General features: G+C 39.8%; 1 protein-coding gene across 1 annotated transcript in view; it reads left to right on the top strand.

The window, feature by feature from the left end:
• nptx2a (neuronal pentraxin 2a) overlaps positions 1-13308 on the top strand; it is a 34687-nt gene extending 21379 nt beyond the window's left edge. Inside the window, exons 4-5 of the mRNA XM_056452526.1 lie at positions 7787-7966; positions 12806-13308. Of these exons, the coding sequence (XP_056308501.1) occupies positions 7787-7966; positions 12806-13033 (408 nt within the window). The 3' untranslated portion in view covers positions 13034-13308. The remainder of the gene's footprint in view (positions 1-7786; positions 7967-12805) is intronic.
• The last annotated feature ends 456 nt before the right edge of the window (positions 13309-13764 follow it).

The raw sequence follows: 13764 nt of genomic DNA, 5'->3' as shown, positions 1-13764 counted from the left end.
GCGAACGCTGCGGGGCGGTGTGACGCCGTTCCCTTCGGCGCTCGCCGGCCGCTCGCCTCCGTGTGGAGGGCTTTCCCGCTGCAACCAGTTTGTCCGGTTAGCTCTTTGTGTACTCGAGGCGCAGAGAGGGGCTGACCACGACGACGACCGGGTTCGAGTCCGGGGAAGAGCGGTTCCAGGAATCAGGTAAGAAAACAAAAACAAAATCCAAAAAATGAAGCGAACAAGTTCGTCACAGGGTGAGAATGTGGTCAAAATCCGAAAACGTGGTAAAAATCAGACGAGGGCTTTTCTTTTTCTGGACGGCTTTTGTGAATCGTTGTTGGTTGGGTTTGGGGACATAGGAGGGTGGGTCAGCCGATTGGCCGGTCGCATGGTCAATCATTCCGTCATGAAGACAGGCAGACGGGCGGAAGGTCGTTCGACAGCGGCCTCTAGCGGGTTTACGCGAGAACGGCGCGGGAAAAAGCGCGCACAGCGGCCTCTCGCGGACTCGCGAAAACAAAAACTGCACAAATACGTACCTCCCGGGACGTATTTCGCGGTCTCCAGAAACGTCCCCGGGACTACATTCTCGGAATGAGCCTGGGTTGCTTTTATCAGTGTTAAATGCTCCCAATGCGAGTTTAAACATCATTTTACTTGACATGTATTCTCATACTGAAAAAAGCAGCAGATAGTTCACCTCAGAACTAGATCTAGCTGACATATAGTTTAAAACTGAACATTAGATCTGTGACCCGGTGCAAACCTACAAATATCAGTCATTTAGGATACACTTTCAACAAAGAGCTTTAATATGTATTAATAAAATTGTAAACCTTACCATAGTATAGTGGGAGTACAGTGCATTATTCTGTGCTTCTGAATGGTTGCGGTGTTTAAATGTTGCATCTGGGGTGGACAGACCAATTGCTTGTCGCTGGAAATTTTAAAGCAAATTTTAAATAATTTCGACACTTTCACTTTAACAAATGCCAATCCAGCACGTTATTCAGAACGTGTCAAAATGACTATTTTTAAAGTTTAAGGTAATAATTTAAAAGTAGTAATACCTTTAAAACCTTAACAATACCCATCCCTCCAATTGAGTTATAATAACTTATTTAGATGTTTAGGAGAATGGGAATATTTAGTTTTAACTCAAATGCAAGGGTCCCTGTACAGCATGTAATGTGAATTTCATCATTATGTACTGCACATGCTCCATTGGTTTGTGAATGACGATATTCTGTATTTGAAGTGGACTCACAGCTTTTTTTACTTAAAGGTGCAGTATGTAAGTTTGACACCCAGTGTTTGAACTCGGTATTACATTCCTGGATCAAAACAAAAGCAAGCGCAGGTTGCCAGATTGACCAACAGGAGTCTGACTATCGAGCCTAAAGGCTTATTTAAATCATGTTCTATATAAAAGCAACGGCACACGATAGAGGGAATATTCTCCAAATATTAAAAGGAGTTTTTGTTCTAACCAACACCTTGAATTGATATATTGGAAATTTGATCTATTTCTCACAGCTGAACAACAGAAAACCTTGTGCTTTATGTGTTAAATGCTAACAATGTGAGTTTGAATGCCATCAAACATGACATTTGTTGTCATACTACTTCAGATAGTTCACCTCAGATCTTGAAAATAAAATAAACCATTTGAAATTGAACTTTAGAGCTGTGATTCAGTGCAAACCAATACATATCAGTGATTCAGCATCTACATTTAATGATGTTAAAGAGGTTTTATTATGTATTATTTAGATTATTAACCTTACCATTTCGTGAGTGAGTGCATATTCTGTGCGTCTGAATGGCTGTATTTACATTTCTGTTGTGTTTCGTCTGGTGCAAACTGCTCATCACTGCAAGTCTTGTCACGAAGCGTGTTGTTAGGACACGCGGTTACAATGTAACCTGCTCACCTAATGTTTACGTTCGTAATATTTATATTATTTGCTAATTATTGACCAACTCATGTGGAACTCTGAATTCGCATCTCATTTCGGAGTCTGCTACTGTCCACCAGAGGTTGCATTTCAGTCACAGATGCATTCTTTGAGAGTCTTTCTGACTGAATGAATGAAATATGCTGTTTTCCACCATCTGGCAACCCGGGGTGCTGAAATATAATTGACTAAAGTGGCATTGAGCAAGTTAAAAGAACTAAAACAAAGACAGACTTTTCGGCACGTAATGCACATTTTCAAAGCAGAATATCTGACTTCAGCACTGTTTTTCAGATAAACAAAGCTCACTTAGCATGATTCTGAATATCTGCATTTTTTTATGGTATTTTTATGGTTTAGAAGATTTAAAAACGTACATACAGCACCTTTAAAGCTGAACAAGTCCATTGTTTCATAGTTGGGAAAGAAACTGATAAGACAGAACAAATACAACAAACTACTGAAGACAGCAAAGACTGTCGGCACCCATGTGTCTTCAGCTCTGATTTAAACAAGTACAAAGACATTTTGGTGAATCTTTTAAATCTGCAGAAGATTCATTAAACACACACACACACACACACACACACACACTACCAAATGAAGTATATTTCAAAAGGCTGTGCATTTGTTTATGTATATGCTTGTGTACGCACAAAAAGCGAAGTATAATTGGAGCTTAATGCTTATCAGTTTTGATAAATCCCTCACCTCAGTATTCAATTTGATGGTTAAAGGTGCGGTCACATTATTATGCTGGCCTGGGCTCAAGATGCAGTAGCTGTCAAACTCAATGTGTGTCTGACTTGGGGATTAAATATTTTAAGCGTCAGATAACACTTTATAGAGGAGAGTTTATGTTATGATGATTCATGGAGACACTCTCTATCCTGCATCTCTACATCCCATCATGAACATTTTCTCAATTACTTTCCTTCCACTTGTTCCAAACCCGTTGGCATTTCTTTCTTCCGTTGAACACAAACGACAATGTTTTGAAAAATGTTGACTTAAATAGTAGTTTTTCTTCTACAATGGATGTGGATAGTTACCGTTTTCCAACATTATTCAAAATATCTCTATTTGTGTTCAACAGAAGAAAGAAACTCATGAAGATTTGTGTTTATTTTTAGGGTATAAGCAATATTTGAGTAAAATCTCACAGCAAAAACAGGTATAAAGTCATCTTTATTCAGATCTTGCTTTTAAACCATGCAGCTTTCTGTTGGTCAGCATGGAGAACTCACTTGACCAACTTAAAGATGAAGGGCTTCATGGTGGCTCAGTGTTTAGCACTGTCATCTCATAGCAAGAAGCTCACTGGTTCGAGTCCCAGCTTTTTCAGTTGGCGAAAACCTCCAGGTGCTCCGGTTTCCCAAACACATGCGCTATAGGGGAATTGGATAAACTAAATTGGCTGTAGTGTATGAGTGTGTGTGTGTGTGTGTGTGTGTGTGTGTATGGGTGTATCCCAGTACTGGGATGTGGCTGGAAGGGCATCCCCTGTGTAAAACATATGCTGGAATAGTTGGTGGTTCATTCTGCTGTGGCGACCCCTGAAATAGAGACTAAGCCGAAGGAAAATGAATGAATGAATGAATGAACGCAAAGATGAGCAAAACCTTCTTCATCCTTATATGCAGTGTTGTGCTAGTTACTGAAAAAGAGTAACTAGTTACAGTTACTAGTTACTTCATCCAAAAACTTGATTACTTTATCAATTATTTACACCAAAAAGTAATGCATTACTCTTGAAAGTTACTTACCTCAGAACATTCTTAATGCTCCCATTAATGCCCTCATAACGTCACTGCAGTGATCCATGGAAAATACACTGTTGATCAGCTTCACGGTTTAATTTGCATTCTCGCAATTAAAACACAAGACAGACTTAAACAAAGAGTCATTTTTAAACACTAATTTCTTTAAGTCAGACCAGTAGCACACAGATAAAGGAATAACACAAGGTGATAAATAATATATTCAGAAACAAACAAGCAAAAACTAAAGTTGCTTCAGCGTCTTAAAAGTTTGCATTTAACCCTTAAATATGTTCTTTCACAGCTTGAGACTGAAAATAGCAACAATAGTGTTTCCTCTAGGATTTTTTCCAGCTGTGGTGGCACGCCGCCCTCAACCTGAACGTGAAAACGAAAGTGACCCGTTAGCCAAGTGAGGACGGGGAGTGGGGTGGGGAGCGGATGGTGAGGGAGATGTCCCCTCTCTATTCTGCCGTCCTAGGCGGCCGCCTAGGTCACCTCTATGGACGCACCGGCCCTGGCGTTACTTCAATAACAAATGGAGAAATGTGGTGAGCGCAGTATTACAAGTCGAGATCGCATTTATGTAATACGTGCATGCGAATCTTATTGCTTGTGCGCCGATTTCCTCTGCTCGTGCACAAAACTTCTTGCGTGCACTCAAATATACGCTGGTGAAGCGCTGATCTTCTTGTGCGCTCTCTAATAAACGCTGCTGAAGTGTGAACATTTATTAGATTTGCTAGGAATATTTATGAATGTCTCTAATAGACCTACAGAGCAGCATTAATGAGTCCTGAAGTAAAGTGAAACGGCTATAATCTCCTGCAAGATCAAGTCATTGTATGCAGAACCACAGATCTTTATTTATAAATCAAGTATAATTATGGAAACTGTGTTTATCTTAACTGAAAGATACGTCATGTTTGCTGGCCTCACGCATCACGTACCTGTCAGTCAGTCAGTCAGCACTGGGGTTAAACAAAGGGTAAAGGGTTAAACAAATAACGCACAGCACTACTACGGTGACAAAAAAGTGTGCGCTGTTTTAATTCACTTACCTATTAATGCATTTTGGTGCGATTATAACCTGCTATTTAAAACAACAACAACAATGACTGAATGTTTTGAATGAGAAGCTGTAATGTAGCCATGGCAGGATGAATGTTTGTGTGGCGCCCCGCTATGGCAGAATGAATGTAGCGGAAACCATGAACAATATACAACAAACACAAACCCTTTATGAGATCAATAAATGAAAGTAATCTGAATTCATTCAGAATCAATCTGGTGAAACTTAGTGTAATCTCGCCAGTCCTACGCTACCCAACCCGCTCCGAGCTGGTATCGAACTGGCGACTTTCCGCATGGGAGTTGGGTGCTCTACCAAGGAGGCTAAAGACCATGGCCTCTAGCGTCTGTCGCCAGAGCACCTTTAGAGGTCAGAGGAGTGAGGTTTACCTGCACAGCACTTACTAGTTGGCCTCCGTTACATCAGCACCAAAAACTGCTATTATAGACAACCATACATTATATACATTTTAAACAAAACAAGAACACAACAGCTGCTCAAATATGAAATCGATGAGCAATTTTTAAACTAACCACAAAATAAATGTGTTACGTCAGCAATTTATGGAAAGTAACAACCCAGACTCATTCTGAGAACGTAGTCCCATGGACGTTTCTGGAGACCGCGAAATACGTCCCGGGAGGTACGTATTTTTGTAGTTTTTGTTTTCACGAATCCGCGAGAGGCCGCTGTGCATGCTTTTTCGCATCTCGAACATCTCAAGTGAGTGCCGTTCGCGCCCGCGCCATTCTTGTGTAAACCCGCCAGAGGCCACTGTCAACTGACCCTCCGCCTGTCTGCCTGGATGACAGAATGATTGACCGTGCGACCGGCCAATCGGCTGACCCACCCTCCTCCTTCCCTAAACCCAACCAACGACGATTCACAAAAGCCGTCCAGAAAAAGAAAAGCCCTCGTCTGATTTTTACCACGTTTTCAGATTTTGACCACATTCTCACCCTGTGATGAACTTGTTCGCTTTATTTTCTGGATTTTGTTTTTGTTTTTTTACCTGATTTTTGGAACCGCTCTTCCCTGGACTCGGTGGTCAGCCCCTCTCTGCGCCTCGAGTCTGCTGACATACATGAAGAGCTAATCGGACAAACTGGTTGCACACGGAGGTGAGCGGTGGGCCGGCAAGCGCAGAAAGGAACGGCGTCACACTGCCCCGCAGCGTTCGCTTAATAAATTAAATGCCGCCCGTACGTACCTCCGGCTATGTATTTCGCGGTCTCCAGAATCGTCCACGGGACTACGTTTTCAGAATGAGCCTGGGTTGAAAAGTAAGCTGTGTTTAGCTGTGAATGAGCCAAATCTGCTGGTACAAACAGATATAAACATATGTACAACAATAAAGAAATACAACACTGTAGCTTTAAATAACGAGTTCTGAAATATAACAGAACTGTGTCACGGTGTCTCCTAAACTAATCAATTTTGTTATACAGATAACAAATGTGTGCTTATTTATTTGAAACAACAAACATAGCAGTATTAGTACTAGTAATTAATAATACTAACATTAATAGTCTCTCTCGTGTGTACACTTGGTGTACCTTGTGTGCATTCGGTCTCTGCTTTCGCTTGACTTTAGTCTGGCGCGTCGTACACGACACGTCTTCTTTAAGGTGGTAGGTTGGCATCCACCAATCCCACAATGTAAACAGGAAGATGTGGGCTAGACTGCAGCCAAAATTAATGAACTTACCAAGTAACAGACAAACGCATCATATTGTAACAATAATGGAGATAATATATTTAAAAAGTAATGCATTACAGTATTAGTTACTGTCAAAAATAATGCCGTTACTACATTTACATTTACATTTAGTCATTTAGCAGACGCTTTTATCCTAAGCGACTTACAAATGAGGACAAGGAAGCAATTTACACAACTATAAGAGCAGCAGTGAACAAGTGCTGTAGTCAAGTTTCAGGTGTGTAAAGTCTAAGAAGCAAAGCATTAGTAATGTTGTTGTTTTTTAGAGAGAGAGAGAGAGAGAGAGTACAGTTAGTGGTATAGCCAGAGAGGCAGTTACAGATTAGGAAGGAAAGTGGAGACTAAACAGTTGAGTTTTTAGTCGTTTCTTGAAGACAGCAAGTGACTCTGCTGTTCTGATGTAGTTAGGGAGTTCATTCCACCAACTGGGCGGATTGAATGCGAGAGTTCGGGAATGTGCTAGTAACGCGTTAGTAACGAAAGTACTAGTAGTGAAAGTACTAGTAACGCATTATTCCCCAACACTGCTTATTTGAGGCTTTCAGATGTGCGGATTTCCTTAGAAATTGCTGGATTTCATTGCAGCTCTTTACTCTCTTTACTTAAAGAGCTCATACTCCTAAAGATGTGTTCACAGCAGCAAACTTTCTGAGAAAACAGCCTGAAATCTTGAAGGTTGAAAAAAGGCTATTGAAAAATCCGCTTTTTCATGCAAATGTCAACCTTCCCGTGCAAAAAATACAGTTTTTACCACAATAGTAAACCCTTTACATTGTTTGCTGATGCTTGTAATTGACAGTACTGTAAAAATACTCAGAAATGTCTCTGACAATGTTTTCAAACTATTATACTTGATTTAATAAAGTCACACTAGTGCCAATTTCACATCTGTCACATCCATAACCAAGCTTTTCCCTCATAAATGCAAAAAAAGGCAAATCAAATCAAATCAGTCATGTTTGTTCAATAGAGAGCAACTCTTATCCTTTTAGTTAGCATCGCTTCTTTTAGGTTGTGCAGTTTAATTCACAGAATTTCTACAAAGTATGCTGTATATACTGTATATACTGTTTATTTTCCTCATTTAAAATATAAAATATGTTCACAGATTGGTGTTTTCCTGATCCCATAACTCTGTGGTTAGTAGTTTTGTAATATATAAACAGATGCTTCAGTATAATCTTAACATATATCTCCTCTGTGAATTTTTACTGCAAATGTCACATCTACAACGCTGGAATAGCTCTTAACCCAGTCATAACCCCCAACGCTTTCCTTTCGCGTGTCACAGGTGGCTCAGCTTCCTCTCTCGGTGAGTGACGGCCGCTGGCATCACATCTGCATCACCTGGACCACCAGAGACGGCTTCTGGGAGGCTTATCAGGACGGAGAGCGGCTGGGCACCGGAGAAAACCTGGCCCCCTGGCACCCAATTAAACCTGGAGGAGTCATTATCCTGGGCCAAGAGCAGGTGAGCGCACGAGACGTAAAATAGCTGATCCCTCAAGAGGAAGGCAAAGTGCACAGATAATAATAAGCCTTCACACGCGATGATGAGAAGACGTCACCTCTCAACAGCTCACAGACTCACTGTGGGAGTCAGGCGTTCAGCAAAATCACAGCTGAATGTAAAATTGAGCTCTGCACACACCATCGACAAAGAAGCATACATTTACTAAGTTTAAACTCATACTAAAAAAAGAAGGGTGGCTCAATGGTTAGCACTGTGGCCTCACAGCAAGAAAGTCGCTGGTTCGAGTCCCGGGTGGGTCAGTTGGCATTTCTATATGGAGTTTGCATGTTCTCCCCGTGTTGGCATGGGTTTCCTCCGGGTGCTCCGGTTTCCCCCACAGTCCAAACACAGGCGCTATAGGGGAATTGATTAACTAAATTGGGTGTAGTGTGTGAGCATGTGTATGAATGAGAGTGTATGGGTGTTTCCCAGTACTGGGTTGCTGCTGGAAGGGCATCTGCTGCTGGAATAGTTGGCGGTTCATTCCACTGTGGCCACCCCTGAAAACTTCATTGTTTTATGTTCAATCCACTTAAATTTGTAAAAACTAATATGTTAACTTAAGTTCTTCCGGTTGTCCCAACACAAAACGATTGTGTGTAGCCAGCTGTTAAAGTCCTATAGCAATAAAAATACATATTCTAACTAAAAACAACACTCAAATAAACAACTACAACAATATCAAAAAGCCTAGTGTCCACGATGTTGATTATTAAGAAGCCATTTCTTCAAATTAAACTGAAATGACTTAAAAGATGCACATTCTCTAACAGATTGTGGTGTTAAACTCCACTGATTCACCCACGCTGTACAGTTTAACAATAGAGTGCATTCACCTGCACAATCTGTGACCTAAATAACACAACGTGGTAGAATAATAGCTCTTGTCTGGGTCAGGTCATGCCACCTTTATTTATGTAAGGCTTTGCATCATCTTGATTGATTTGAAGAAGCTTCAGGTTAATTAACAAGAGGTTTTGCTTGATTTCGATGGTCCTCCAGCAGGCACAGGATGGCACGTCATGATTTTGCCAAGTACGATGCGATCCTGGATTTACATCCGTGTCGATCTTGGAACATAATTTTAGTTCGAAAATGTATTCCCTACCCCTAAACCCAACCATAATTGTAAATTATTTCCAAATAATAGTAGGATAACAATCATGTACACCTAACCACAAAACTTAAACAGGAGGTGTATCCCTTAATTCTGATTGGCTGATTGGAATGTTGTTCCAGGATCAACATAGACGCTAATTCAGGAACATGTCCTACTTGGTGAAATCAGGTTGGTGCACAGGATGTCAACATGGCATCAGATTGCCGTTGTACGCCAACGTTGTGTGGAAATGAAAACTGGATTGACGTTGGATGTTGGTCATTTTTTAACGCATCCTAAAAACAACCAAATATCAACGTCTAATGATGTTGCAGCTTGACATTGTGTGGATGTTACCCATATGACCCATTTCAGACAAATGGTTGCCATACCTGATGAATAAATGTCAGTATTTGACATCAATATGACGTTGGTTTAAGATGTTGGCTCGAGGTTGGACGTTGGTCACTTTCCAACACAACCTAAAATCAATCAAATATCAACATCATTTGACCTCATTATCAGACATCAAAATAACCTTGTCCTTAGACGCTGGCTAGACACTGAATTTTGTTCACCCGACATCACGACCTAAATCTAACCTAATATTAAAGTGTTATGATGGTGTGTGCCAGCCGGGCCTGTTTTGATTTTATTTTCACTTCGAGAATAAACAGTTAAAGACAAAATTATTAGCCAAACTGTGGAGTCCTAATTATTTTTCAATAGTTTCCAAAGTGTTGTTTAATGAGCAAGGACATTTCGATTTCCATGGTATTTCCTATTATATCTTATTTCTTTTAGTTTGGCTGAAATAAAGGTTTTTTTTTGTAATGCTAAGGTCAATATTATTAAAATTCGATGAACAGTGGCTACAGAACAAACCACTGTTGTCCAATGATCGCCTAATTAACCTGTTTAAACCAACCTAAAATTGCACTTAAAGATGAATACAAGTGTCTGGTAAAATGGGGACAAGATTTACACAATTCTTTGACCAAAACGTTGCAAGTTTGAATATTTTCTGAGTAAATAAAACACCCTGCAGATCTTATTCGGAGGAATATTATTTGCAATGTTATTATTGTTTAGCATTTTTTCAATTATTTTGTTCTGTAATTATTATTTTACTATAAATTTCAGTTTAGTTTTAGTTCAGTAAACTCGGGTATGATAATCAACAGAGCGAATTCAGCAAACTAACACCACACAACATCACAAAACTAATCAAACTCAGTAGTTATTCTTTTACTGCTTTTGGCAGCGCATACAAGGTATGCATTTTAATCAGATCCCTAAGGATTGAACTCGCGTCCTTGGCAAGCCGCTCTCGTTCTCCACCAGTTAAACTACACACTCTAATAAAAAAAAGCAGCTATTTTGAATATATTTTTTTCTCTGCGCTAATGAAAATAGTCACACTATTGCCAAAGCTTCAGGCACATATACACCAAAACAACAGGAACAGACTATGCATTAAAGCAAATTGACAGGATTTACTCGATGCATTAAAAGCAGTTTTAATCTCTCCTTGCAAATGGAATTCAGCTTTTTGTTATTGTCAGTCGTCGTTCACCACTCAAGAAAATATTAAATAAATCCTCCAGTTTTAAAAAAAGATCTTTCACACTGCAGGCAGTTTAAACCTTGCTTAGTTTTCTTATTTCCTTATATTTCAAACACATATTCATGTTAATAGCATCACAAAAACAGTCAGAAAAGGCTCTGAACTTGCTTTATGCTCTCATTCATGACTGTATTCATAACCCTGAATGCTAGGGTTACAGATTAAAAATCATAATAGTCCCAAATTAGGTCAAATCCAATTGTTTTCCCAGTAGCGTTCGGTTTTAGAGTGATGTATTTGGGGTTTTTTTACAGTGCAGGATCAGTCAGTGAAGGAATTGGCTTTTAAAGGATATTAATAAAGACTGAGAGTTTCCTTCAAATGTCTGTATCATTAATTCAAACACATATTCATGTTAATAGCATCACAAAAACAGTCAGAAAAGACTCTGAACTTGCTTTAAGCTCTCATTCACAACTCCTTGAATGCTAGGGTTACAGATTAACAATCATAATCGCCCCAAATTTGGTCAAATCCAATTGCTTTTCTAATAGTTTCAACCCAGCGTTTGGTTTTAGAGTGATATTTGGGTTTTTTTAGAGTGCAGGGTTAGTCAGTGAAGAAACTGGCTTTAAAAGGATATTAATAAAGACTGAGTTTCCTTTAAATGTCTGTATCATTATTTTAAACACATATTCATTATAATAGCATCACAAGAACAGTCAGAAAAGGCTCTGAACTTGCTTTATTCTCTCATTCATGACTGTATTCATAACCTTGAATGCTAGGGTTACAGATTAAAAATCATAATAGTCCCAAATTAGGTCAAATCCAATTGCTTTTCCAGTAGCGTTCGGTTTTAGAGTGATATTTGGGTTTTTTTAGAGTGGAGGATCAGTCAGTGAAGGAATTGGCTTTTAAAGGATATTAATAAAGACTGAGAGTTTCCTCCAAATGTCTGTATCATGATTTCTAACACATGTTTATGTTAATAGCATCACAAAAACAGTCAGAAAAGACTCTGTACTTCCTTATTGCTCTCATTCATGACTATATTTATATGCCTGAATGGTGAGGTTAGAGATTAATAATCACAATCGTCCCAAATTAGGTCAAATCCAATGGCTTATCCAATAGTGTTTGGTTTTTGGAGTGATTTTTGTTTTTTATTTTGAGTGCAGGATCAGTCAAAGATTTGGCTTTAAAGGATATTAATAAAGACTGAGAGTTTCCTTCAAATGTCTGTATCATTATTTTAAACACATATTCATGTCAATAGCATCACAAAAACAGTCAGAAAAGGCTCTGAACTTGCTTTATGCACCCTGAATGTTAGATTTACAGATTAAAAATCATAATCGTTCCAAATTCGGTCAAATCCAATAGCTTTTCTAGTAGCGTTCGATTCTAGAGTGATGTTTTGGGGTATTTTTTAGAGTGCAGGATCAGTCGGTGAAAGAGTTGGCTTCAAATTGATATTAATAAAGACTGAGAGTTTCCTTCAAATGTCTGTATCATTGTACCGAATGTGTTATTATTCAGCAGCTTGTAGTTTATCTTCCTTCAGCTTTATTTCCATGAAGGGGATTTGAGTCTCCTGTGGGTTTCTTTCAGTTTGCAAGGAACAGTTCGCTGAGGTCTGGATCACAGATTTACAAAACACAGACAGGCAAAATGTGCAACGCTACATATTTCCACTAATGAAGGAATCGACCGATAAGTGTGATGTTTGATGAGTGATTGATTATTCGGTTTTACCTACAAGTGTAATTTCTGCCATGATATGTGTGCGAGGCTGATAGATCATCTAATCTGCTACTGCGTCTTTAACTACAGGGCGCAGGAGATTGACCTCCAGCCAATGAGCTGGCTCTTCATCAGTTTAAATGATCAGCGTCATTTTACGCTGTTAAGCTGCGTCGCGTTTTCAGAGACCTTCCTCCACCCCAGCTCCACCTGTGTTTAGGTCTGCTACAGGGGTTACATGTATATTATGTTTGCAGCAGCAGCGTGTTATATTCTCAGACGGCATGTCTGTGTATAAACTGGCAGTAGCAGGTCTCTGTACTTGCTCTGCCATAATAATCAAAGCAACATTATTTCAGTGACGTGTGCTGTTGTTTCTCCACAGGACATCGTAGGCGGCAGATTTGATGCCACTCAAGCTTTCGTAGGAGAGTTAAGCCACTTCAACATGTGGGACCGAGTCCTGCGTCCCGTAGACATCTCCGCTATGGCCAACTGCTCCGCCTACATGCCTGGCAACGTGGTGCCGTGGGTCGATGCCAACGTCGAGGTGTTCGGCGGCGCCACAAAAGCAGCGCTGGAGATTTGCGAAGACCGGCTCTTTGATTCCTAAAAGACACGTTTTGAAGAGCACGCTTTATTTGAGGTAACCCACGTCCTGGTGTTTGATCCGGGAAAACCAAAAGAAACACGTTTACATGATTTCTCTCCCTCACACACACACACACACACACACAATGGATTATTTTGATCTTCTAACGTTAGTTTGCAGACTTCAGCCTGAGTGGTAACTAAAACGACTGCGATTCATTCGTGAAGTAAAGGAATGAAGTCAGAGTGACTCCGTCTGACGCCAAACTTTACTTTTTGATGTTATATATGCTTGTCTCTGTGCCGCATCCTTCACAAGCTTCACGAGCTCGTGGGTATTTTAAGATCTGCTGTAAAAGATTTTTATTGATTTATTTGTTTTTGCTGTTCTCGCTTTTGTCATGTCGTGAATAGTCCGATGCCCTTCAAACCGCCCAAGAGAAAAGAAAATGAAAATGCACAAAATGAAAGGAAAAAACTATGAGAGACTTCATTTATGTCTGTGATTCTCAGATTTGTTCTCATTTTAAAACCTCCGGTATTGTGGTTATACATGAGCGGACGTCCTGAAAACTTAAAGTAGCAAAGCTGCCATGGACTGAGCTTTTAGAAATCCTCACGGGACGGGATGAGACGCTTCACCTCATTTGATTTCATTCACTTTATGAATGTCAGATTTCGAGAGGTGTGTTTGAAATGATTTGACACGGCGTTATGAGATTAACCGGGAGATTAACTTGATGGGGAATGTGT

The sequence above is a fragment of the Danio aesculapii genome, chromosome 3, assembly GCF_903798145.1.
Source record: "Danio aesculapii chromosome 3, fDanAes4.1, whole genome shotgun sequence".
NCBI lineage: Eukaryota > Metazoa > Chordata > Actinopteri > Cypriniformes > Danionidae > Danio > Danio aesculapii.
This window is presented reverse-complemented; position numbering and strand designations above follow the sequence as displayed.